Source organism: Lontra canadensis, unplaced genomic scaffold, assembly GCF_010015895.1.
Source record: "Lontra canadensis isolate GAN:19392208 unplaced genomic scaffold, GSC_riverotter_1.0 scaffold150, whole genome shotgun sequence".
Classification (NCBI taxonomy): domain Eukaryota; kingdom Metazoa; phylum Chordata; class Mammalia; order Carnivora; family Mustelidae; genus Lontra; species Lontra canadensis.
The window spans coordinates 1,731,205-1,758,731 of NW_022631144.1; the positions used below are offsets into that span (position 1 = coordinate 1,731,205).

Here is a 27,527-nt window from a genome sequence, read left to right on the forward strand (position 1 = left end):
CATTGTCTTTAAATAGTATTTAAGATTTTTTTATTTACTATTTTATGTTTGTTTTCTGTGAGGTTCATATGATCACTCACTTCTCCACAGGAAGTTTAGGACCTTGAATAACCACAAACTTGCTATTCTTAACCCTTCTTGTTGCAGTTCTTTTAAAATAAAATTCTCCTCTAGCTTGGGTCTGCTTTGTGTATACTTTCCAGTATAGTTAGTTTTTGAAATTTTACTAATATTTTATTGTTACCTGTGGGAGTTCACAGTATCACTTGCTCAATACTAGAATTTGCAAGACCCTAAATAGCTATAAGTAGGTAATTTTAAGAATAAGATCATTGAATGCCTTGGTTTGTAAAATGCCCTTGACCATAAAAGACAAGTATAGAATATATGAAAGAACCATGTCAACATCAACTACTTGTTATTTTCTTTTTTTCTTTGTTGTTGTTGTTGTTGTTATTTTCTTAATACTTGCTTGAATTTCTTCATTGTAAGACTTAACTTGGTTATTTGGTATTGTCAAAGTCAGCATCTAATAATTTCCGCCAAATTTAACCATTTAAATTCAGCCCTTATCTCCAGCTCTGTGTAGGTATAGGACCAAATAGTGCCAGTCAGCCTATTCCCTAAGCTTTAAGAGACTTCATTTCTCCTTGTTATTTAGTGACAAATGTGTACAAGGGCATGAGATTCAGCCTTATTAGAAATTCAGACTTTGGACTTTATCCTTTATATCATTTTTAAGAGGTATTTTTCAATAATTATGATTGTTGTTATTTGCTCATACTTACTTACTAGTGGCACATATGTTTCATGAGCAGGGATAAGTTAATTGTCCAACTCAATCTTTTGTTGTATGGTAGTCTTCTCTTTTCCCATAGAGTTGAGTGAGATATTGCTATTGAATAGTCATAAGTATTTTTACTGTATATGAAGAAAAGATTATTGATTTAGAATAACTTCAATAAAGAAAACAATATTTTTTGTACAGGTGCAGTTACTAGCAAGAAAAATTATCTATTCATATTTAAGCCTGCTTGTGAATTCAAAGAATGACCTGGCTCTGGCTCATGTTCTCAATATTCCTGATAGAGGACTTGGAAGAGAAGCCTTCACTGATTTGAAACATGCCGCTCAAGAGAAAAAGTTGTCTATCTTTTTGGTATGGACATGTTACATTTTCAGTATGTTTTAAAGACTTATGAACAGTAGGTATATGTACCTTAATATAGAATTCTTTTAGCTATGATAAAACAACTTTTAAACTCTGAATATATGCTCTTCTCTTGTATTTGAAAACCTATGGTATTGTTATTTATTACCATATTCTTCAAATTTGATAAGAGAAAATTTCTCTAAAGCAATGTTTTCCGACATGTGTTCTATAGAGTGGTATCTCTGTTAAGTTCTCCTTGGATAAATATTTCCAAAGGCAAAAGTCCCTGTTAAGTGCTCCTTGAATAAGATGTTTCCAAGGGCAAACAGTTTGGAAATAGTACCTTTATTGGAAATATTACCTTTATTGTAGATATGTAATGCATATTTGTATATCAAAAGCTCTGAGAAGTCTTACCATTAAGAAATCTGCTTAAGTTAACCTTGTTACTTAATGTGTTGTTTCCTACGTTATTTAACCTTGGAACTTTCTAACAAATTACTGAAATTTCATAGAATTTAGGATACACTTTAAAGTATTTCATCTTTGTTGGAGATACTCTTAAGTATAGCCATCCTATATGTTTTTTTGTCATGGTAAGGCAAGGCCTTTTGAACTATACATGATCAAATAATCCTAAAATGTGAAAGCTAGATAGGGCTTTGTTCTTATTTAGTCTAAATGTTGAGCTTATAAATAAAGAAGATAAAGCTTGGAAGAGTTGAATTAATTGCCTACCCTTGAATAAATCAACACAGCTGACCCTGAAAAACCCTTTGTTTCATATTAAAAATTCCAATTTAATCTATATGAGAATATAGATTGTAGTATACAATCTAGTATATGTAGTATACTACATAGTATAATGTAGTATACATACACTAATATTTTATAATCAGTGATACACTCTTATGAATGTATTCTTTTTTTTTTTTAAGATTTTATTTATTTATTTATTTGTCAGAGAGAAAGAGAGAGAGAGGGGGCACACAAGCAGGCAGAGAGGCAGGCAGAGGCAGAGAGAGAAGCAGGCTCCCCGCAGAGCAGAGATCCTGATGCGGGACTCAATCCCAGGACCCTGGGATCATGACCTGAGCCGAAGGTAGCGGCTTAACCCACTGAGCCACCCAGGTGTCCCTATGAATGTATTCTTATGCCCTTAGTTTGTCACCTTACTTGGCTTCTCAGTTTCCACTCTCATTGCCATCACCCTTTTTGGCCTGAATTTTGCATGGCATCTGTTTGTTTAATTATTTGCTTCTGAATCAAAGTGACATGAATCATAAAAAGTACTTACTTTACCTGTATACCCAGAAATAATATAAATGTGCCCAGTTTCATAAAGTTTTATTTTTAACGTACTAAATGATTAAACATAACTGAATCATTTATTTTAATTCATAGGTGGCCACATCATTTATTAGAACACTGGAGCTTGGAGGGAAGGGATATGCACCATCACCATCTGATCCTTTAAGGGCACATGTAAAAGGACTGTCTAATTTTATTAACTTCATTGACAATTTAGATGAGATTCTTGGAGAAGTACCAAATCCAAGGTAATGACTTTTCATAAATTGCAAATGTGTGTTATTAATCTGTCTTTAAAATTTTACAGGATCAGATGTAGATTTGACTATATGAGCTATTGATATGACTAAACATCAACTGTAAGGAAAGAAACAATATCTAGATGAATAAATTATAATCTCATGACTTTTCTCCCTATTTCTGCCTATCTTTGATTCTAAAATTTTTGCCAAAGTCAAATGGCACGTTCACATGAAATTTGACTAGAGAAGAGGGCTATTTGTCTTTATCTGGAAGAAATAGATTTTGGAGGACTGGATGTGACTGAATAGATAATTTCTTTAAAATTTGTAGTTAGTACTAAAGGAAACCTATACCTATTCAGAATGAGGAAATTGACAAAGATAAGATAAAATCTATATTCTACTTCTTGCTACTTTTTTTTCCATTTTCTTGGGTGTAAATCTCTGGTTTATCTGAAATTTGTTTTTATATGATGTTAGAAATAAGAGATTCTTTCTTATCTGATAAACTTCCATTTATAATGTACACATATTGGATGATGAGTAATTTTGTGATTAATTTTGGGGGTGCAGAAATGAGCTGTGTATGTTAGCAGTCATGGTAGATCATTGCTATTTGGTTGGTATGCTAAAGCATACGAAAGGGTTGGTATTTACTGAACACTTTTTAATGTGTCAGGCTCTTTATGGGGATTATCATTTGATCATTACAACAACCTTACATTATAGGTACTATATAAATACCCAATTTATAGAGGAAGAAAGTGGAGTTCTGAGACTTAAGTGATTTACCTCAAGTCACATTGCTATTTAAGTAGCAGAACTGGGATCTGAACTCAGTTCTGAACTTGGAACCCATTCTCTTAATCACTGTATCTTATTTCATGAAATCTCTTTTCATTTTAAGATTCAAAGAAGAATTTGTTTCTCAGGATTTTATTCTGATTTGCATCCTCTGTCTTTATGGATATCCATTACAAGAAAGTAAATTTGGAAGAGGGTTTTGAATATGCTTTATAGCCAATATCAGTGGCATCTTCTGAACTTTCAAATAATGTATTGGCTGGCTATTTCTTCTAAGATAACGGATAATTTTTAAAAACATTTTATTTTTAGCAAAGCAAATATAGGTATATTTGGTTAAAGTCAAATAGTAAAAAAGCCCTCCACAGATTGTCTTTAATTTTTTTTGTGTGTTTGTTTTTATATTTACCTCATTTAAATGAAATTTTAATGCAACTATTTGTTGATTTTTTCCATTTGAGATATTAAATTCCCACCCTGGAAGATGGTGATTTGCTACTCACTCACCAACCTCCCAGCCACCCCTTGTCTGTCTTCTCCATCCTGTCATACACACAGAACTTCTCTTCTTTCATCCTTCTAATATACCACAATTTCAGTTTAAGTTAGATTTTAGAATTTATATTATTATGACTCTGTAAATACTGCCTATCCCTAAGCTATGTGATATGCTGTAATTATACTTCCTTTCTTGTACAAATTTTTGTGTTTTTCCTAGACTTAATAATTATCTATTTTTCTCTTTTGCTTTACTTCCTATATATTTATCATCAATTCTTTTTTGAGCTTTCCAACAAAACCATACATATTCTTCTTATTAGATCATCTGTCAATTCTGGTTTTTGCCCTTGAAGGCATTCCCTCTAGAGAGCCCTCTATCTTCTTCACTGAGTGTGCACTTTTGCTTATTCAGCCTGTTTCACAGTGGTAATGGTGAAGCTTCATTACCTTGTGAATTTTCTTTGCCTCTGCATTATTTTTTGGATCTTGTCACTTTATTTTTAGCTGGTAAATCCCTTATTTTACTCATATGGCTTTCTGAGAATAATAGGAGACAAATACCTTTATCGTATTCTCACATTTGGTTGTATGTGATCTTATGCCATGTTTTATTTATTTAAGATTGTTATGTTTATTTCTAAGATTATTTTTATCTGCTTCCTGGAGGTTCTTTATTTAAGTTGAATGTTTTTGTTTGTTTTGCTCTCTTTCATGTTAGAGGTATTTCTAAAATGCGTGGTGATTCTGAATAGTCCTTTTATCATATTTAAGAATGAAACCATAGAAAGCTGATTAGTAGCTGTATACAGTGGATTTCATTATAGCGTGGTAGCCATTTGGCTCTTTTGTTGGGGATTCTGCAATGTCGGTAACTATAGGTCTTTTCTTTGGGACTTACCCCAAAGTTTCCAGAGTGGCATCCTTCAGTCCCTTTTGGAAAGCTGTAAGTCTAGCTAATAATGTGCTGGAATTTGAGGTAGGATAGGGGTTCATATTGAGTCTCCCACTTTAGTATGTAGACTTTTACTTAATCACTCTATTTTTAGTCCCTGCTGCCTCAAGGTCCAGAGCCGATCTGGTAGATTCTTCAGAGTAGTCTTGCTTCCCATGCTTAGGAGAGAGAAGTGCACTGGCCTGACTGCTCAGAATAGGAGAGGTGATTTTAGGTGTCTAAATGCTTCTGATGTAAAATGTCAACCAGCTTGCTTGTTTGCAGCCCCGTCTTTATTGTAGCCTTCAGTATTGAATTCGATTTCTGAGAATTTCTGGAGTTGCTTCTTATTGGTGTCTCTTTCAGCAGTTACTTGTGTTTTAGGTTTCTTTGTTCTGAGTAGTCAGCTACTACATGTTCATCTGCTTTTCATTTTTCCATGCTTTCATTATATGTCTCTGCTGTCATCTGTTATTGTCTCCTCTAACATTCTCTTTCTTTCTTTCTTTTTAAAAAAGATTTTATTTATTTATTTGACACAGAGAGAGAGAGAGAGAGAGGGAGAGACATAGAGAAGGAATACAACTAGGGGGAGTGGAAGAGGGAGAATCAGGCTTCCCGATGAGCAGAGAGCCTGATGCGGGGCTCGATTCCAGGACCTTGGGATCATGACCTGAGCCAAAGGCAGACACTTAATGATTGAGCCACCCAGGTGTCCCAACATTCTCTTTCTTTGTGGATTTTAAAACATTTGTCTTTTTGTCATTTTTAGTGCAATTTTAGGAGGGAGCAGATAAAAATGTATATATTCAATCCAATGTAGTTTGTTATATTTACATTCCTGAGGAATTTCTGGTTGGGATAAATTATCTATAGGATAGAAGTACATTTTAGGGGCATCTAAGATGAGAGAATAGACTTAAATTCTTTAACTTATCAGTGAGTTATTTTGGATATCCTCTCTTGTCACAGTAAGTAATTACTCTATGTTCTAGGGAAAACACTAAAGAAGTAGATGTCTAAATAGTGGATATGTTTATGTGGGTGTCTATTTAAATAGTCCACCTGAACAATTTTTGTTTCTTTTTTTTCTCCTTATTTCATCTTTATTGTGATTTTTGTATCTATTAAGTATATATTCATTTCATAATTTTAAAAAAGTTATTAAAAGCTAAAAACATATATCCTACTTATACAACAATAGAAGGATATACAGAGAAAAGGGCAGTTGACCCAGTTTGTGGAAGCCAGGGATAAAAGTGTCAGGAATGCTCACCTGGGTGGCTTTTCAGTTCAGCTTAATCTTGAAGTATGAACTTGAAGAAGTTAGGTAGATATGGAGAATGGGTATGAAATGAAATCTAGATGCGGAGAAGGGAGGATATTTCCTGCAGTGGGGATACTATGGCTAACCTATTGGGACATTGTTTTATTGGTTATTCATTTTGTCTTAGAGTTTCAACTTCTAGTACTTTTGTCACAGTGTATAAAGATTGTAAGAAAAAAGCAATAAAACAATTTCCCTGTTTTTGTCAATTCCTTCTTTCTTTTATAGCTGAGATTCTTGAAAAAAGTTATCCTTTCCATTTCTGAATTTCTAATTATTTAATATATATTTCTCCCCAGGCTATAAAGTCTATGACTGTTTTATTGGTTTTCTGCACCAATATTCCCTAGTCCTAGCACAGTTTCTGGCACAGAGTAGACATTTATTTATTTACTTGTCTGTTTTTAACTGACTCACAGTAATTCACTTTTCCACTCTATTGAAGCTATTCTACCAAAGAACACTTGTGATCTAGTTGGTGTAGAATTTTTGGTCTCTGTTGTGTCCTTAAATTTGATCATTTTCTTTCTTAGAACTCTTTTTCCCTGTGCTTCTGAGATTTCAGTCTCTTATTTTCTACCTATGTCTGAGACTGCATATATGCAAATTCTAAATCTATATTTCAGTGAGATTCAAACCTCTTTCCTGAGTTTCAAAAATATATCTTCAACTATATGTTGTGATCTCAAAGGCAACAAAAACTTAACATGTTCCAAACCAAATCGTCTTTTCCTGCAGACCTGCTTCTTCTCCTAAAGTGCCCAACTTGATGAAGCCTCTCCTCCTCCAGCTACATAATCGGAAATCTGAAACATATCCTAAACTCTCATTTCTCCTTTTACTGTCCCTTCAGTCACCAAGATGCATGAATTCTATTTTTTTCTAAAAAAATATTATTTATTTTTTATTATATTTATTTACTTATTTGAGAGACAGAGAGAGCATGAGAGAGGAGAAGACCAGAGGGAGAAGCTTACTCCCCGTGGAGCTGGGAGCCCGATGTGGGACTTGATTCCAGTACTCCAGGATCATGACCTGAGCTGAAGGCAGTTGCTTAACCAACTGAGCCACCCAGGCACCCCCATGAATTCTTCTTAACATTTTGATACTCTTTCTTCTCATTCTCTAGTCTTATAGCTCCTCTTGTTTCCATATTTTAATGGAAAGTTTGTTTTCAGACTTTTATCCTTTCTTGCTTAAACTTCTTCACTTCTATCGGAGTTGTTCTTTCTGCCTTCAATCTTGAGTTGCCCCATCCTGTTGTCCTTACTGCTGCCAGAGGTCTTTCTAAAACAACAAATGTTACTTCCGTGAATAAAATCCTTCAATGACTTTATATTAGGTATAGGCTAAGACCCCAGAAGCCTTAGTATGATATAGAAATCCTATGCGCTCTAATTCCTGCCTGTATCTTGCTCTGGCCTCTATTTCTCAACCTCAAAACTTAGAGATAAAAATGTGTTTAACTCTTATAACTGATTATCATAGGCTGGAGGTGGTAGGGAATCACAATAATCTTTGAATCAAAAAGAAGATGGAGAATAGATAGGGAAGAAATGAAAGAAGAACAGATTCTCACACTTCCCTCCCCATTGGCAAATTTTCATCAAGCCATTTTAGCAGTAATTTGGTTGTATTTCTACATTCTGCCAGTAGGTGCCACCGTAAAATGCATACTATATTTTCCTGAAAAATATCTTAAAGTAGGGGTTTCAGGTTACATAAATTAGTTAGTTCTCTGTTGTTCAAATGTTTAAAATTGTGTATTTCAAGTTTATGACAACTTTTTAATATACACTTAAATTATATTCATTGGACTAAATATTATACATTTATAGAATGTCAAATCTACTTGAAATTATCCAATCCAAATCTTATTGTTACATTTTTCTCATTTAAAAATATTCTAGGGAAGCCTGGGTAGCTCAGTAGGTTAAGCATTTGCCTTCGGCTTGGGTCATGATCCCAGTGTCCTGGGATCCAACCCCACATCGGGCTCCCTGCTTAACAGGGAGTCTGCTTCTCCCTCTTCCTCTGTGTGTGCTCTCTCTCTTTCCTTTTCAAATAAATAAATAAATCTTTAAAAAAATATCCTAGAAACATTTTTATATATCTCATGGAGGACTTTTAATCATACTTAATTTTTATTTTAATTTTTTAATTTTTTTATAAACATATAATGTATTATTAGCCCCAGGGATACAGGTCTGTGAATCACCAGGTTTACACACTTCACAGCACTTACCATAGCACATACCCTCCCCAATATCCATAACCCCACCACCCTCTCCCAACCCCCCTCCCCCAGCAACCTTCAGTTTGTTTTGTGAGATTAAGAGTCTCTTACGGTTTGTCTCCCTCCTGATCCCATCTTGTTTCATTTATTCTTTTCCTACTCCCAAACCCCCCACATTGCATCTCCACTTCCTCATATCAGGGAGATCATATGATAGTTGTCTTTATCCGATTGACTTATTTTGCTAAGCATAATACCCTCTAGTTCCTTCCACGTCGTCCCAAATGGTAAGATTTCATTTCTTTTGATGGCTGCATAGTATTCCATTGTATATATATACTACATCTTCTTTATCCGTTCATCTGTTGATGGACATCTAGGTTCTTTCCAAAGTTTGGCTATCGTGGACATTGCTGCTATAAACATTCGGATGCACATGCCCCTTCAGATCACTACGTTTGTATCTTTAGGGTAAATACCCAGTAGTGCAATTGCTGGGTCATAGGGTAGCTCTATTTTCAACTTTTTGAGGATCCTCCATGCTGTTTTCCAGAGTGGTTGCATCAGCTTACATTCCCACCAACAGTGTTGGAGGGTTCCCCTTTCTCCACATCCTCACCAGCATCTGTCATTTCCTGACTTGTTAATTTTAGCCATTCTGACTGGTGTGAGGTGGTATCTCATTGTGGTTTTGATTTGTATTTCCCTGATGCTGAGTGATATGGAGCATTTTTTCATGTGTCTGTTGGCCATCTGGATGTCTTCTTTGCAGAAATGTCTGTTCATGTCCTCTGCCCATTTCTTGATTGGATTATTTGTTCTTTGGGTGTTGAGTTTGCTAAGCTCTTTATAGATTTTGGATACTAGCCCTTTATTTGATATCATTTGCAAATATCTTCTCCCATTCTGTCAGTTGTCTTTTGGTTTTGTTAACTGTTTCCTTTGCTGTGCAAAAAGCTTTTGATCTTGATAAAATCCCAATAGTTCATTTTTGCCCTTGCTTCCCTTGCCTTTGGTGATGTTCCTAGGAAGAAGTTGCTGCAGCTGAGGTCGAAGAGGTTGCTGCCTGTGTTCTCCTCAAGGATTTTGATGGATTCCTTTCTCACATTGAGGTCCTTCATCCATTTTGAGTCTATTTTCGTGTGTGGTGTAAGGAGATGATCCAATTTCATTTTTTTGCATGTGGCTGTCCAATTTTCCCAACACCATTTATTGAAGAGGCTGTCTTTTTTCCATTGGACATTCTTTCCTGCTTTGTCGAAGATTAGTTGACCATAGAGGTGAGGGTCTATTTCTGGGCTCTCTATTCTGTTCTGTTGATCTATTTGTCTGTTTTTATGTCAGTACCATACTGTGTTGATGATGACAGCTTTGTAATAGAGCTTGAAGTCCGGAATTGTGATGCCACCAACTTTGGCTTTCTTTTTCAATACTCCTTTGGCTATTCGATGTCTTTTCTGGTTCCATATAAATTTTAGGATTATTTGTTCCATTTCTTTGAAAAAAATGGATGGTACTTTGATAGGGATTGCATTAAATGTGTAGATTGCTTTAGGTAGCATAGAGATTTTCACGGTATTTGTTTTTCCAATCCAGGAGCATGGAACATTTTTCCATTTCTTTGTGTCTTCCTCAATTTCTTTCATGAATACTTTATAGTTTTCTGAGTATAGAGATTTTGCCTCTTTGGTTAGGTTTATTCTTAAGTATCTTATGGTTTTGGAGCAATTATAAGTGGGATTGACTCCTTAATTTCTCTTTCTTCTGTCTTGTTGTTGGTGTAAAGAAATGCAACTGATTTCTGTGCATTGATTTTATATCCTGACACTTATCGAATTCCTGTACACGTTCTAGCAGTTTTGGAGTGGATTCTTTTGGGTTTTCCCCGTATAATATCATATCATCTGCAAAGAGTGATAGTTTGACTTCTTCTTTGCCAATTTGGGTGCCTTTAATTTCTTTTTGTTGTCTGATTGCTGAGGCTAGGACTTCTAATACCATGTTGAATAGCAGTGGTGATAATGGACATCCCTGCCCTGTTCCTGACCTTAGTGGAAAAGCTTTCAGTTTTTCTCCATTGAGAATGATATTTGTGGTGGGTTTTTCATAGATGGCTTTGATAATATTGAGGTATGTGCCCTCTATCCTTACACTTTGAAGAATTTTGATCAGGAAGGGATGCTGTACTTTGTCAAACGCTTTTTCGGCATCTATTGAGAGTATCATATGGTTCTTGTTCATACTTAATTTTTCAAGATATGTTTTAGCAAATGGTTATCTAATTCTTGAAGATGGTAGGGGAAAGCCAATCCATATAATAAAGATATTCAGTAATTACACAGAAGTATTACCAATCATTTGTATTATTGCTTATTGCTCTCTTTCAGTCACTACACTTTAATACAAACTTAGAGATTTTTTAAAAAGATTTTATTTATTTATCCGACAGAAAGAGAGAGAGCACAAGCAGGGGGAGCTGCAGAGGGAGAAGGAGAAGCAGACTCCCCACTGAGTGCGAGCTTGATGGGGGGGCTGGATCCAAGGACCCTGGGATCATGATCTGAGCCAAGGGCAGATGCTTAACCAACTGCACCACCCAGGTGCCCCCAGGCTTGGGATTTAATTATGTTTTTCCTCACTAGCTTTATTTCTCTCTTTCTGCCCCAGGGCTCTACTGTGATACATTTGGTAGTCCGGAGCTGCTGTTTACCTCTTTTTCACCTAAAGTCTTCCATTAATGTTGATCCAGAGTACTCATAATTTATCTTCTGAGATGCTTCCTGAATAACCCCCTTTTCCCTTACCCACCCACTCAAACTTCCTCTATACCTTCAGTATCTCACTTACTCACGTGATCAGTTGTAACCTCTTAAAGAAAAATATTTTATTCATCGTATCCCAGTGCCTAGCACAAATGTCCTAGTATCATTTGAGTTAAAACTTAAGAGATTCCAGGTTCTAGAAGCAGGAGTCTGGATTATGCCACCATGTTGCTGAGCAGATATTTGAAGAGCTAATATTTGACTTTAGTAGTTAATGTATGGGATTACACTAGTCATTGTACTGGTGTTTGAGGTTTTTTTCCAAGGGTCAAAATGTTGAGTTTGGCAAATATCTGAAACACAAATCTTACATATTTTTTCCTAATATAATTCATTCAGGGAATCATATCATCTTTAATATTTAGTATATTTGTACTTATAGAAGGAATGAGAAAAGGAGGCAAAGGTGACTTTTACCTAATATCATTGAAAGCATTTTTTTGTTCTTGCAATTGGCATTATAACACTCTTCCATATTTTATTATCCTTTTTAGTCTTTTCCAAAACTCTTCCATTAGATTACTTTGCAGATAAAGTTTATAGTATCATGTTTTCATTTTGGCTTCATTTCATCCAATTACTTTCTGTGCTTTTGATTGAAATTTGATTGAAATATATATATGCAAATATGCATATATATATATGCATTTTCTTTTTCTGTTTTTTTATATATATAAAATATATATAAATATATTTAAATATATATATATATATATATATGTATAAGAATTCCCTTGAAAATTTTTTCCCTTGAAAATTAAGGGAAAAAAACATAGAAAAAGAAAATGTCTGTATATATATACATATATATGAATTCTTAAGAGTTTACTCAGACTTCTGATTACCAATATATGGCAGATTAGGTCCCCTGGTTGACCCTTACACTGCAAATAGTTAATAATACTGGATAGCATAGTTTTAAAATACTTCTTAAATGCATTGATGAGTAGGCATATGTAATGAAAATATAGGCCAAAAACTAGGAGAGGGAAGAAAGCCAGAGAGGGAAGGCAAGAAGGGAAGTGAGCTTTTATTTTGAGAGTATTTGGTGATTTGGAAGGTCTGTTCTTAGAGTCACTAAGTCTGAGAGTGCAAAGGCAAAGCCTAGGGACTGTCTAACGTGAGAAGTCTATTGAATATACCCACTCCATAGGGCGGCCCACTCTATGTAAAATGAGCCAAGAATAAGGGCTTAACCTGATAAAGGGTTTCTACATTTGGTGTTAAAGTGTTTTATCATTCTATTTAAGATTGAGAATAAGAGTGTTTGATCTTATCATTTCTTTTCTGCGTGATATCAGATGTAATAAGGCAAGAAAAAAACAGGAGATACCACAATTGAAAAGGAAGAAATAAAGTTCTGTTTGATGATAATATGATTGTATATGTAGAAAACTCCCGGAATATAAAGGCAAATTATTAATATTAACAGTAGTGTTTAACAGTGTTGTTGGACACAAGGTCAATAAACAACAAGCAATCGTATTTCTTTGCTATCACCAAATAGAAATTAAAAAAAAAAAGAGCTTCAAGAATATAAAATACATAAAATAAATCTAATAAAAGTCATAGGAATTCCTTCCCCTCAGAAAGTTCAGACTCAAGGTGAAATTCTCTACTTGCCCTCTCCCATCCAGATCAAAGTGCTATCAGAGATTTTTGTCTTCAGGAAAATCCATTCATTCTGTTTGCCTCCCACTTAACAGCTCCCAACTTTCCACTCTAGTTCTTGTTTTTTCCTTTTTTTGGGGAGAGATTAGAGATTTCCCCCTATTGCTGCCAAATCTGGTGAGATATTCCCCCAGAGTATTTGTGGAAAGGCCCTAGGTACTTTTGTATTGCAAATAATAATATAGTAATTGTAAAATATGTATCTTTGTCTTACTGTTAAAAACTTTAGATTTTTGGGTGTGATAGTGGTCATTTATTTAACAAATGTAGCAATCATTTCTTCTGTGCTAAGTATAAACTGGTAGTATAAAGATTGGTAAATATAGGGACGCCTGGGTGGCTCGGTTGAGCGGCTGCCTTCGGCTCAGGTCATGATCGCAGCGTCCTGGGATCGAGTCCCACATCGGGCTCCTTGCTCGGCAGGGAGCCTGCTTCTCCCTCTGCCTCTGCCTGCCTCTCTGTCTGCCTGTGCTCGCTCGCTCACTCTCCCTCTGTCTCTGACAAATAAATAAATAAAATCTTTAAAAAAAAAAAAAAAGATTGGTAAATATATTGTTACTTTCTCAAGGAGCTTTTTCTTCTCTTTCTTTAATTTCTTTTTAATCTTTTTAATTTGTTTTAGTGCAAAAAGGTGATTTTATTATAGCATCGGGACAGGAACCGTGGGCAGAAAGAACTGCCCTGGGATTGTGAGGAGTGAATGATTATACATTTTTTAATTAGTGGTGGTTATGGATAGTGCAAATCTCTAAGGAATTTGAAAGCAAGCCTTTCAGGACTTTAAGGGGACTAACTGCTGGTAAGATAAGGTTACTTTTAGTCTTTAATAAAACTTTTAGTTAAGGTACTAAGGTGGCGTGAGTACCTTGAGGAAGGTCACACTCTGCATGTTTTAGGTATCAGAGGGCTGCTAACTGTAAGGAGATTTAATTTAATTTCTCTTGCCTCTATTTACCTCATCATTTTCCCCCCTGAACAACGTTGACCCTTAAATCTTTAAGGTTGTTGAAGGCTGAAGGTCTCATTTTCTGTAGCTTCTTCCTGCTGAATAGAGGCTTAGAGATATCCCTACCTATGGTTCAAGGTTGGTCAGCTGAGAATTTAATAGGAGTTAGGAAAGGCTAAGGCAGCTGTTTTTAGAATTGATAACATACGGGAGTCTCCTTAAGTTTCATTTCTTTTCTTTTCCCCTTCCTTTTCCTTTTCTTTTTTTCCCTCTTTTTTAATTAAATGTTTTTCCAGCTTATGTAGCTGTCAGAATCACCTGCAGTATTTTTAAAACAGTGCAACTGTTCAGTACCCTTCTCTACAGTTTGTGATTCAATAGGGTGGAATCAGAGTTGATATTTTAAACAAATGCTGAATATGATTCTGATAATCAGGCAAATTTGGGAAACACTGGTCTAGTCATACATTGGAACAGGTATTTGAATGTCAACAATCATATTTGCAATGTTAGAAAACCTGTCTTCTTCCTGAAAACATAGAACCTGGCAATAGGGCAGTGCAGATAGAAACTGTACTTCATAATTTCCTATATGTTAGTATATAAGTCACAGAAAGGTAAATAGCATACTCAACATAAAAGATGGGAGAGGTGGGGGGAGGAGACTGTTATTTTGTGCTTAGGCAGTCTGACTTTATGGCTAGGCCATACCACCTTCTCATTCAGCACTGCATAGCCTTTCCAGGGATACCTCTAGGGATGGAGATCTCCTGATTTTAAAAAAAGAGCCCTTTTCTATTGTTGGACACCTCTAATTTCTTCCTTGCAATAGATCAAACTCCTTCTTCCTATATATTTCTCACATTTTTTAGGTCAGACTTCTAGAGCAGGAACTGCAACCTAAATTCATTCAGGTTCAGGTTTAATATAAAGAAATAATTGATTTCAGGTTTTTTAAAACCTGAGTCTGTTGGACATAGTTGGTCTAGTCTTTGATTTGCTTTAGATCAATATTAACTACCTTAATTTCCCCTTCCATATAATAACAGTTCTCATATTAGAAGGCAATGTCATGTTTACAGGTCAGTCCTCACCACCTCCTTCCCAGCCCAGAACACTGTGTTCTTGGACAAGCTATTTAACCTTTTTGAGACTCAATTTTCTCATCTGTGATTTAAGGATATTAATACTTATTGAAATGATTTTAAGATTAAAGTAATGTGGGATTCTAGGTATTCAATGAGAGATAGGGTTTCTGTTTCCTTGTATCTAAAGGTACATATTTTAAGTATATTATGTGTGTATAACTGTACCTGAAACTTACTATATATCATCTATAACTAAAATATTTCCTATCAGCTTTCAAATCAGGGACGAAGTAACTTTGTTGAAATGACTTGCTTTAAGAAAAACTTTTTAATTTTGTTGCTCATGGTTCTTATCCTTTTTTTAAATGTGTTAGTTTGATTTGTAAGATCAAAGTCATATTTTTTTGAAGTGTTGATTAACTTTGAGAAGTTTATTTTCAAGCTTATAAGCATATTGTCATTTCTAATACTATTATAAAGGGGATCTTATTTCTATTTTCAGCATTGCAGGGGGTCGGATACTCTCCGTGATAAAGATGCAGCTGATTAAAGGCCAAAACAGCAGGGATCCTTTTTGTAAAGCAGTAGAGGAAGTCACTCAGGATTTGGATTTGAGGATTAAAAATATTATCAATTCTCAACAAGGAGATGTAGTTGTTAGTACCACTGACATTAGTCCTGCACGGGTAATGAGCTTTTTATTTTTCATTATCCTTCTATACAAAACATTATCGCTTCTACTTGTTATAAAAATGTTTTACTATTGCTACTTAAGTCAGAAGAATGTTTTTCCTGTGTTCTGAGATATTGAAAATTTAAAGTTTCTCAATAGGATTATGTAGGATTATGTTCGACTTGAAATAAATCATAACATCTTTGGGCCATATTGTCTCTATTTGTTAAAGCAGCATGTTGGATAATCTTCAGTATCCCTTGTAGCACTAGAAGTTTATAATTCTTGATGGATATTAAAATGTCTTATAATATTTTTCAATAATTATTCTTATGAAACCATTATTTTGCCATTTATTCAAATATAAAATAAAAGCAAGGTTTCTGTGGTTCTGGCCCCAGTCCTAGGTACTCTGTAGAATAACAGAAATGGTTTCTAATCAGTTTATTTTTATTTAATAGAATTTTTTCATCTTTATGATGTGGTGTTTTCTACCTCTATTACCAGTCTACAGCAAACATCAGGATTTTTTACTATACTTAGAAATCTTTTAACCATATATTCCCAGAATGTTTACCTCTTGTCATTTTTTGGTGCAAACTTGTATAGTATAATAACTATAGTATTATAGGAGAAATTGGCTACCATCTTTTTTAGCTCTAAAAAGGAATTTGGGGGTATGTGTGACAATCCATTTGTTACAGTTTAATTCAAGGAACAAAAGCCCCTTTTCCTTAGGTGTGATTGTGATAATCAGTGTATGAAGAAAGACTTTTGCTTATGTTTTATTATTCATCTATTATTATTATACATCTATTTTATTTATTATTATCTGACTGTTCATCTATTTTCATAGTCATGTGGGGCCATTTTTAGTTATTTTTCTGTAACAATGCATGTTTTCAGATTAATTGGAAGGTAGGACATAGGGGAGATCCCGGGTTGTTTAACCCACTGAGCCACCCAGGCGCCCTGAGATTCTGGGTTGTTGCCCCATATGTTTCATGTGTGTTAATGCTTCCTGTGACTAGCTTGGCTCAAATGACAACCAGGTTATTACTATAAGTCTAAATCAGAAACTGTCATAGCTTAGGTAATTAAGAGCACCAGTCTCTGCCGTTTTCTGTCACAAGAAATAAAGATACAGACAACCTGGTTCTTAATTTTACGTTTTCAACCAAATCAGAAATCTTTGAGGGAAAAATACTATCTAATAATTCTCAGTAAGTTAATATTAAACAATATGGACTGTTTCTTTGGTGCTGATGAAAAAATATATATTAAGCACATAGTCATTACTATTGTGATAAGCACATATAATGTGATAAGAGTCATTATTGTGATAAGCAGTTTGTTAAAATTCCAGTGTAGCTCTACAGTACAGTTTGGTCAAGCCCAGTAGAGAAAGGAGGCCCCAAGACCATATTGATAAAAGCTGAGGAAAATGGTACAGTTACAACAGATGTTCCAGAAAGGGCAACTTTGATACTTAGGCACAATGTCTAACATATTGTATGGGTGTACTATCATTCTATCATTACCCGTTTTTTACTAGTGATTTAACTGAAGCACAGTGAGGTTAAGGAACTTTCTCAGAATTATAAGCTATGTAACTACAGGTAAGTTGGTATCAAACCCAGCCAGAAATATTTTCAGAGTTTGTGCTTACATGTGTCTGCATATAATATTATATTATCATCTATTTTCCCATATTCTGTCTGGTCATTAAGTTTTTGTGGCTCTGCTCTTAACCAGCTTTTTCTTTATCTGCACTGCTACTATTTTAGTTCACTGTGACTACCTTCTTCTTTTCCAACCTGGGCTACTACAATCTCTTAATTTGTGGTCTTGTTTCCAGACTTAATAACATTCTTACCCTGGAATATATTTTATGCATTGTTGTCATTTTTTTATAATCTAAATAGGATCATTTATGTCCTTGATTAATAAAGGAAAAGATTTTAACTCCTTTAACAGATTGATTTACAATTTCTTTGCCAGATTTATAGAGCTTTCCCAGATTCATCTCATATAACAACTTACCCTGTTCTTCAGCCATATCATGTTAACCTGGTCCTTAAAAGTGCCGTGTTCCCTCCCACCCCTTTGTGTCTCCTCCTCCCTGAAGCCATCCTTGATTCCAGAGTAAATTGATCAGTACCTTTGTGTGCTCCTATTGTACCATGTATACATTCTGTTGGAAATAGCACTTAGTACTTTACAATGCAGTTGTTGGTTACTTACTTATTTTATCAAGGAGACTATGGTTTACTTGAGGCAGTGGTGTTTTTTTTTGTAGTCTTAGCTTCAGACACTTTGCTTAGGATTTGGTATGTACTTATCAATGGATTACTGAATAAATGAATATCAACTTGTTTTTAATTTTTGCATTTGAATAGATTTTTAAAAAAGATTTTATTTATTTATTAGAGAGAGAAGGGGAGAGAGAGCATGAACTGGGAGAGAGGCAGCTGGAGAGGAAGAGGCAGGCTTCCTGCAGAGCAGGGAGCCTGTGGGGCTCAATCCCAGGACCCTGGGAGCCTGTGGGGCTCAATTCCCAGGACCCTGGGATCATAACCCAAGCCAAAGCCTAACCAACTGAGCCATCCAGGTGCCCCACATTTGAATAGATCTTTACAACCATCTGTGAGGTTGGTATTCACAGAACCCCATCTCACTTTGGTATAACAAAGAAAAAGATAACACAGGGAGGCTAGGTCATGAAGCTAGCTAGGGACGCATAACTAGATAGTTACTAGATTTTCTGACTTAAAGCTGTATGTTATTTTAACCAGAACCAATATCTTCCCGTGATGATACTATTCTCTCTCTCTCTCTCTCTCCCTTTTTTTTTTTTTTTTTGTTCTTTGGGAAGGTGATAAGATTGGTTTTAGTATGACTTGAGGAAGAAATATTACATGCTTTAAAGCCATTTCCCATGGCTGATTTTTTATAAGTTAAACAACAGAAGGAGAACAGTGGCACAAGAAATAGAAAACAATAGCTGATTACCCCAACTTTGGTGATTGTTACATTTACTTAATAGTATTTTTTTTGTTCTAGCCAAAATCTTATGCCATAAACCATGGGACTGCATATTGTGGCAGAGATACTGTGAAAACTTTACTAGTTCTTTTGGACGAAGAAGCAGCCAGTATGCCTACCAAAAACAAAGCAGAGCTTTTATATGATGATGAAAACACAATTCATCATAATGGAATTTCTATTCTTACACTTTTTAGGTAAGTAATGTAGAAGTGATATGTATGTAAATGTTAACTCTAGTCTACAAAGGGAATAAAAAAAACATCTCATTGATTAAGAAGAAACTTGGAGACTATGGAAAAGTGTGAAGAAAGAAAACAAAAGCTTAAAGGGAGATTGAATATTTGGATATGAGGAAGTTTTTATAAAAACAGTCTTTTGTGAGAATATGACAGGTATTTTTGTTTTTATTTTTTTGCATTTGTTTTTGCTTGGAAATATTTATTTCCTTTGCTGTGTATGTCAACAATTTTGGTGACTGCTTTCAATTATATTACCTCAGCCCTCATGACAACATCTGTCAGTAATAGCCCCATGTCATAAGTTGAAACTTGGACACTTGAAAGACAGAGATTAAGTAATTTGCCTAAGAGAGTACAGTTAGCAAGTAGCAAAAGTTTCTTGCTCCAAAAATTAAGGTCCATCCTCCATGTATTGTGCTTCTCTGCATGAGAACAGGAGAGAGTGTGTACACCAGACTTACACTGAAATTGACATCTCTTAATTCTTCCTCTTATGGAGAAAAATACAGAGTAGTTTTGGTATTCTGTGCAAGATATTGATACACTCCAGTTTTAATAAGAGCTAGGTCAAACATTGAAGAGGTTCATGGTATTTGCATTAATGAACATTTGTTTATAGAAACGTAAAATTTTAAAACAATTTAAATTTTATTTAGTACATTGTGGAGAAACTTTACAAAGTCATCCTACTTATTTGCTCTCTTCTATTTTTCTCTTCTGTTTAAAGAGAAAACTTGCAATGGTCTGTCATTCAGTGTTGTCCTCCAATATTTAAATCTCTTCACCAGGGGCACCTGGGTGGCTCAGTGGGTAAAGCTTCTGCCTTCGGCTCAGACTATGATGCCAGGGTCCTGGGATCGAGCCCCGCATCGGGCTGTCTACTCAGCAGGGAGCCTGACTCCCCCTCTCTCTGCCTGCCTCTCTGCCTACTTGCGATCTGTCAAATAAATAAATAAAATCTTTAATAAATAAATAAATAAATCTCTTCACCAGGTTTTAATGATTATCCTTTTATATTTGGGCATGATAAAATTCACCCATTTTGTTCCTCAAAAGTGTTCAAATATTTTCCTAACAATGAAAATGTATTTTATCAATGTTTTATGAAAAGAGTGGAAAGAAAATGAACCTTTGTGTTTTCTTCTTTTACCTCACTTCTGTTCAACAAGTTTTGCTTTTTAGGTAAAAACATAAATGATTAAATTTTCTCTCAGATTCAATTCTACCTTTTTTTTTTTTTTTTTTTTTTGGACAGACAGAGATCACAAGTAGGCAGAGAGGCAGGCAGAGAGAGAGAGAGGGAGAAGCAGGCTCCCCGCCGAGCAGAGAGCCTGATGAGGGGCTTGATCTCAGGACCCTGGGATCATGACCTGAGCCGAAGGCAGAGGCTTTAACCCACTGAGCCACCCAGGGGCCCAGTTCTACCATTTTTTAAAAAGAAAGTTATTTTGTGTTTATAGAACTTTATTAAAAAAATCAATCCCTACATCCATTTTAAAGAGGTATTTTTCTCAACCATATGGCCAAACATATTTCAGTTGTTTACAATTACCTTAGCATTTGCAGTTGTCATTGTGCAGACAAATGCCAATTCATGGTAAAGTGAATTTTTTCATGGTCTGCATTGAAATGATAAAATTAAGGACAGTGTGGTTTATGAATATAAGTCAATGTAAGGTTACAAACTAGTGTTTCTTAGAATAGACTCTTCTTTATTCTTATATAACAGTCTTTTGAGTTAAAGAGGTTATGACTCTGGCTCTGTTAAGCCAGAAAGGAATTTATTGAGGAATCCAGGGTTGTCTGGCTCCAAAGCTCTGGTGTTTCTTTCTCCATTGTGCCTTCTTTGACCGTCCTATTTCTGAACGGTATTTTTCTCTTGAATTCCCCTGCTACAGCACTTGTCCTTTTTTATTTTAAATTTTAGTTGTGTGGATATCTTATTTCCTTAGGCTTTAGGATGCCTGAATTCAGGGCAGTGAGTGAATCTACTTTCTATCCTTCATAATATCTTACACAGTGCCTTACATATATTAGAAACTCAAATATGTAGTAATGGAATTAATTAACAGCAAATTATTAATATTTAGAACTCTCAGTAATAATACTGACACTTACGCAGTATTATAAACAACTAGATTTAGTTGTCTTTTTATTTTATTACTGCTTTTGGATAAGGGAGGGGCAAAAACGAGTTAAAAAGCTACTTTTGTTTATACATTTTTGTTTTTTTTGGACTTAGATCTCCCACACAAGTGAATAATTCATCAGTGAAAGCCCTAAGAGAACGCATCCATAAGTCAATGCAAGAGAAAAAAATTAAGGTATAGTTTAATGTACTGTTGTAAAAATGATAAAAATGGTTTTATTTGTAGAAGAAATATAGAAAGCTGAGCTGGATATTTAAATATATATTGTATATGGAACAATAGGAATTAAATGGAAAATGAGTTATGACACTGACATATAGAAACTTTCCTTTTATGCAAGCTTGGCTAATTAGTCTTTGGCTTATTCCATCTGCTGGACCTAAAGAAGGAAAGGAATAAGCACTTGCTATTGTAAATGTTCAGTACATATCTATGCAGTGAATGAAGGGGAAAATCAGACATGATTTTCTCATTTACATTTCTCACATTTTAAACTAAATTTTGAGAGTCTACAAATTCCATTTGGTTCCTGTCTGAAGACATTACAATGTAGAATATCATTAATTGTAGATTAAGACAAGATGAACATTTCACATTGTTTATTGACTAGAGTTATCCTTTGTATTTTTATATCTTTATTTGATTTGAACTAAGTTTTCCTGTCCTCATTTCAAACACCTGTGCCTGTAAGTAGCCAATAGTATGTTTTTTAAGTGTTTAAAATTTTCTTGGTCTTATTTTTCAAGAACAAACTTAGTCTTAACTCATTCAGTGTACATTTATTGAGCATCTACTATGTGCTAGATATACTCTTCTATGGTTGGCAATTTCATTCATTTGTTCAACAAAATTTTCCTGTAAATTTAAAATTACCTTTAATTATCAAGCAGTTATTCATCTTGATACAACTTTGAGAACTCTAATTTCTATGCTCTTTATATTCCTATTTGGAAAGTTAGTCTGAAATAGCAGAACTTTTAGTTATCATCAGTTTCATACCCAAAACCCATTTAGATTCTGTTAGTAAGTCTTGTCTTTATTTTGGTAATTTTTAGTTGTCAGAACTTAATACCTGTGGAATATATCACGGTGTTTTGTATAATTTTTCTATGAGTAAAATTTGTTAATCTTTTGTTATATTGCATAAGTACTTATAGTCAAGGCATAAGATCTTTTTAAAAAAATCCATTCTTGGGCGCCTGGGTGGCTCAGTGGGTTATGTTGCTGCCTTCGGCTCAGGTCATGATGTCAGGGTCCTGGGATCGAGTCCCACATCGGGCTCTCTGCTCAGCAAGGAGCCTGCTTCTCTCTCTCTCTCTCTCTCTGCCTGCCTCTCCATCTACTTGTGATCTCTCTCTGTCAAATAAATAAATAAAATCTTTAAAAAAAAAATCCATTCTTTAATACATCCAAATGGCCAACAGACACATGAAAAAGTGCTCAACATCACTCTGCATCAGGGAAATACAAATCAAAACCTCAATGAGATACTACCTCACACCAGCCAGAATGGCTATATTTAACAAGCTAGTAAATGACAGATGTTGACGAGGATGTGGAGAAAGGGGAACCCTCCTACACTGTTGGTGGGAATGCAAGCTGATGCAGCCACTCTGCAAAACAGTATGAAGGTTCCTCAAAAAGTTGAAAATGGAGCTACTCTGTGACCCAGCAATTGCACTACTGGGTATTTACCCTAAATATACAAATGTAGTGATCCGAAGGGGCACGTGCACCCGAATGTTTATAGCAGCAATGTCCACAATAGTCAAACTATGGAAAGAACCTAGATGTCCATCAACAGATGAATGGATAAACAAGATATGGTTTATATATGTAATGAAGTACTATGCAGCCATCAAAAAACCACTGAAATCTTGCCATTTGCAATGACATGGATGGAACTAGAGGGTATTTTGCTAAGCAAAATAAGTCAATCAGAGAAAGCCAATTATCATATAATCTCTCTGAAACGAGGAATTTGAGAGGCAGGGCTGGGAGGGGTTTATGGGGGGAAGGGAGAGAAAAAAATGAAACAAGATGGGACTGGGGAGGGAGACAAACTGTAAGTAAGAGACTCTTAATCTCAGGAAACAAACTGAGGGTTGCTGGGGGTGGGGGTGGGAGGGATAGGGTGGCTGAGTTATGGACATTGGGGAGGGTATGTGCTATGGTGGGTGCTGTGAATTGTGTAAGACTGATGATTCACAGACCTGTACCCCTGAAGCAAATAATAAACATTATATATTAATAAAAAAAATCCTTCTTTGGACTTTATTAGTATCAGAAATGTAATGTATAAATTCTTTAATTTTTTTCCCAGGCTATGGATACTGATAAACTTTAATATTTTTGTTTAAAGATCATTGGGATAATACCCTCTAGTTCCATCCATGTTGTTGCAAATTGCAAGGTTTCATTTTTTTCTTGTGGCTGAGCACTTTTATATATGTATATAAATATTCATATTTATATATGCATACATATATATACTATGTCTTCTTTATCCATTTATCTGTCGATGGACATCAGTGCTCTTTTCATAGTTTGAACTAGAGGGTATTATACTAAGTGAAATAAATCAATCAGAGAAAGACAATTACATGATTTCGCTCATGTGTGGAATTTAAGAAACAAAACAGAAGAGCATAGAGGAGGGGGTGGGAAAGTAAAGCAAGACATAATCAGAGAGGGATACAAACCATAAGAGACTCTTAACCATAGGGAAAAAACAGGTTTGCTGGGGGAGAGGGGGATGGAAGAATAGGGTAATGGGGTGATGGGCATTAAGGGGGGCACATGATGTATGAGCACTGGGTGTTATATGCAACTGATGGATCACTGAACTTTACCTCTGAAACTAATAGTACACTATATATTAATTCATTGAATTTAAATTAAGAAAAGATCATTGGGATATTTTGTTAGAATTAAGAAAATCAAAATGATAATGTCTATATGAAGAATGAGAACGTTTTTATTATTTTTTTTAGAAACTGCTAAGAGTCAGCTAATTACTATAAAATGTACAGACAAATTTATAAAGTTTTGGGAAGTAGAAGAGAGATTATCTAATACAGTCTCAAAAGCCTGAGAAAATACCTTATCTAAGATCTCATAACTACTATGAAATGTTTTATGCCAGTGTGCAAAGCCATGGTTAAATACTAATGAGATTAAATTTACATTGCTTCCGTTACTTAATAGGCTTAGTCTACTTGGCTCTGACACTAAATGGCAATAGAGAGAGGAAGGAATTGGTGTTTATGATTGTATTTTGCTGTATAGTGGTCTTTATAAAAGCAAAGTGTGAAAATAATTGGTTTAGCCAGGTATACAGTGGAACCATAGCCAGCTAAAGTATTTTGTTGGAATAACAAAAAAAATGTTACTAATATTTACTATGAAGTAACTATGGAAAAGTAGTTTAATAGCTTTTTGTCTTATTATCTGGTTACTTTTGCTCTTTTTGCATATGGTTTTTAAAGTCAGGGAAAGAATATATGATCTGTAGTTGAAATAGTATCTTGGAAAGAGCACTTCAAAAATAGAAAATATTAAGGAACTTAGAATTTTGATGTTGTAGATGGTAATTGTGAAGTATTCATGTAATTATTATATGGGACAAATTAACTTTTCTTAGATTTTAGTTTCCTATTTATTTATTTATTTAAAAGATTTTATTTATTTATTTGACAGACAGAGATCACAAGTAGGCAGAGAGACAGGCAGAGAAAGAGGAAGGGAAGCAGACTCCCTGCTGAGCAGAGAGCCCGATGCGGGGCTCGATCCCAGTACCTTGGGATCATGACCTGAGCCCAAGGCAGAGGCCTTAACCCACTGAGCCACCCAGGTGCCCCTAGTTTCCCATTTATAATTAAAAATAGACACCCCTCTGTTCACAAAATCTTGTGAAACCATATTAATTTTAAGTCCTCAAGTTTTATTTCCTATTATTGCTTATTGGAAAACTTGTCAATGACAGTCAAAGAAATTCCCTTGTGATAGAAATCAGAAGGTTCTTTCTGAACCTTCATGGTTTTGATAGGAGTCTTTAGAAAATGTTTACATCCCATCCCCTGCCCCACCCCCAATTCCAAACAGTTCATGCAAGTATCCTCATACCTCTTTCTTAAAAGATTTTCAAGAAGATACGTCCTTATATCCCTGTAAATTAATTAGTTTTATTCCTTTCAACTTGGTTTAGCAGGTTTTTCACATCAAGCACAATAGACAAGTCACATGACAGGTCTTTTCCTTATTTTGAGTCCAATTTTTTTTTTCTCATATACATAAAGTAATACATAGAATAATCAGCCTTAACTGATTTAGTAACTTAGGTGAGCTGATCAGGAAAATACTGGATCCTTAAAACGTAGAGTTGTTGGGACAGTGAAAATTAGGACTCAGGTAGTGTGAAAAATAGACTATCAATAACTCTGGTACCTTTATAAGCAGTCAGGCAGTCCAATGCTCATGGAGTTAGAAAATTCTTTTTTTTTTTTTCTTAGAAAATTCTTAATTAGATATCCAAGTTTAACCTTTAGTCTTAGAAAACTCTGAGTATATCCAAATTAAAATGGTAGATTGAACGTAACTCATAGAATTTCTCTTCCCTTAAAATGTCTATAAAATAATAACTTACAAAAACATTCACCAAGAGAAAACAATAAAAAAATAATGCAGTTAGATACAATAACTTCAAAAACGGTGGCCAAGGAAAGAAACTGAAGATTTTAGAGGGAAGAGGCACAGCATGACTTAGCAACTTAATACAGCCCAGTCCCTGGATACTATACTAGTGAGTTGACAAATCCTGAGAATTATCACTCATATTTCCCAAACTGAGGGGCCAACTAAGTGTGTATATTCTTTTTTTCCTCCCTTATCAGAAAAATAATAGAAGTGGCAATTAGATAGTAATGTGGCTTAAATGTGAAAAATGAACCCTGGAACTTAACACACACAGATGAAGCCTCTAATGCCACATAATGTACCAGGGAAATTTCCCAAATGATCCCCTTCCATTTGAATGAGATATAGTGGCTAAATAGAGGGAGTAAAACTTCCTATAGCACATATTACATATAATAAACTCTTAGGAAAGAGTGGAAACCAAGAAATGTTTTCAAACTGTTTCCTCTGATAAATGCTACTCCTGCCTCCACCACTCCTCTGAAAAATGAGGAATAACAGAAAGTATGCGGCCTTCAAAATGTAACTGAGGAAAAAATAAAATAAAAAATAAAATGCTGTCAAATAAGGAGGGAACAGAATCAAGAAATCACTCACAGACTTGGAGGCAATTGTTTTGAACTAGGATATAGTAGGTCATGGCAGAATACCATTTCTGCTACAGTAACAATAAAAAGCAGATACATCAGGTAGAATATATTTTAAAGACATAGGGAAGCAGTTTAAGTAAACTAAAAATCTGAGGAGGGTAAAATCTTTCTGAGGTGAGCAGCATATTATCAACTGCTTTCTTCCCTGGAATTATTTGCCAGTTTCAGGTATGAGTCAAGAGTTGATGTTGGCCCAGGTAAAAGACCTCTATGGAGGGAAAGAGGAACCAACAAAGTTTCTGGGTATCTTGAGGCACTGGCAATAATTTGGAAAATTTAGGAACCCCGAACACATGGTTATTTTTACCTATTGTACATATGCTGGATTTTGAAACTGAGTGGTGGGAGGATAAGGAGCTTCGATTTGGTAAACTAAATCACCTATGATCTTGAGATAGCTAGAAGACAAGGCCCTGCTTGAGGAGTGCGATCCCCCTTCAACACATAGCTGTCTCCTTTCACATATTTGGAAATGAAGTAAGGTGGGAGGCCAAAGAGCATAATGTTAAAAACCTCTGGAAGGCAGAATGAATCCTCCAGACTTTTAGGTCAGAGACGATGGAAAACCATGAAGTTCTTGACTGAAGCCTGGGAGGGACATTCCCAAGGAAGAGATAAGAACCAGAAGTCGAATGCAAGTTATGACAAGTTGCAACCTAACTAGTCATCTCAGTCCCTGACTGCACTGAGGTTATCAGGCCTTTGCTCTGTCTGCTTAATAGAGACAAGAGAAACCCTTGTAGGTAGAAGAAGGTTTCTCATCTGGAGGCTTTACAGTTTCTTTATACACAGTATCCAGCATAAAATAAAATATACTGGACATGAAAAGCGATAGGAAGATTTGTCTTTTAATTAAGAGAGAAAACTAAAAATAGTGTCAGACTTACAAATAATCCAGATATTTGAATTAGCAGACTAGGAATTAAAAATTTTTCGACATAGGGCTGCTGGGTGGCTCAGTTGGTTAAGCAACTGTCTTTGGCTCAGGTCACGATCCCGGAGTCCTGGAATCAAGTCCTGCATTGGGCTCCCAGCTCCAC

At 35.1% G+C, this 27,527-nt stretch overlaps 1 protein-coding gene across 1 annotated transcript in view; it reads left to right on the forward strand.

Annotated features, from left to right (window-relative positions):
- Positions 1-27,527, forward strand: part of PARPBP (PARP1 binding protein) — a 50,264-nt gene that overhangs the window by 12,799 nt on the left and 9,938 nt on the right. Inside the window, exons 3-7 of the mRNA XM_032844312.1 lie at positions 995-1,159; positions 2,558-2,712; positions 15,535-15,718; positions 18,769-18,947; positions 21,235-21,316. Coding sequence (XP_032700203.1) covers positions 995-1,159; positions 2,558-2,712; positions 15,535-15,718; positions 18,769-18,947; positions 21,235-21,316 — 765 coding nt within the window. The remainder of the gene's footprint in view (positions 1-994; positions 1,160-2,557; positions 2,713-15,534; positions 15,719-18,768; positions 18,948-21,234; positions 21,317-27,527) is intronic.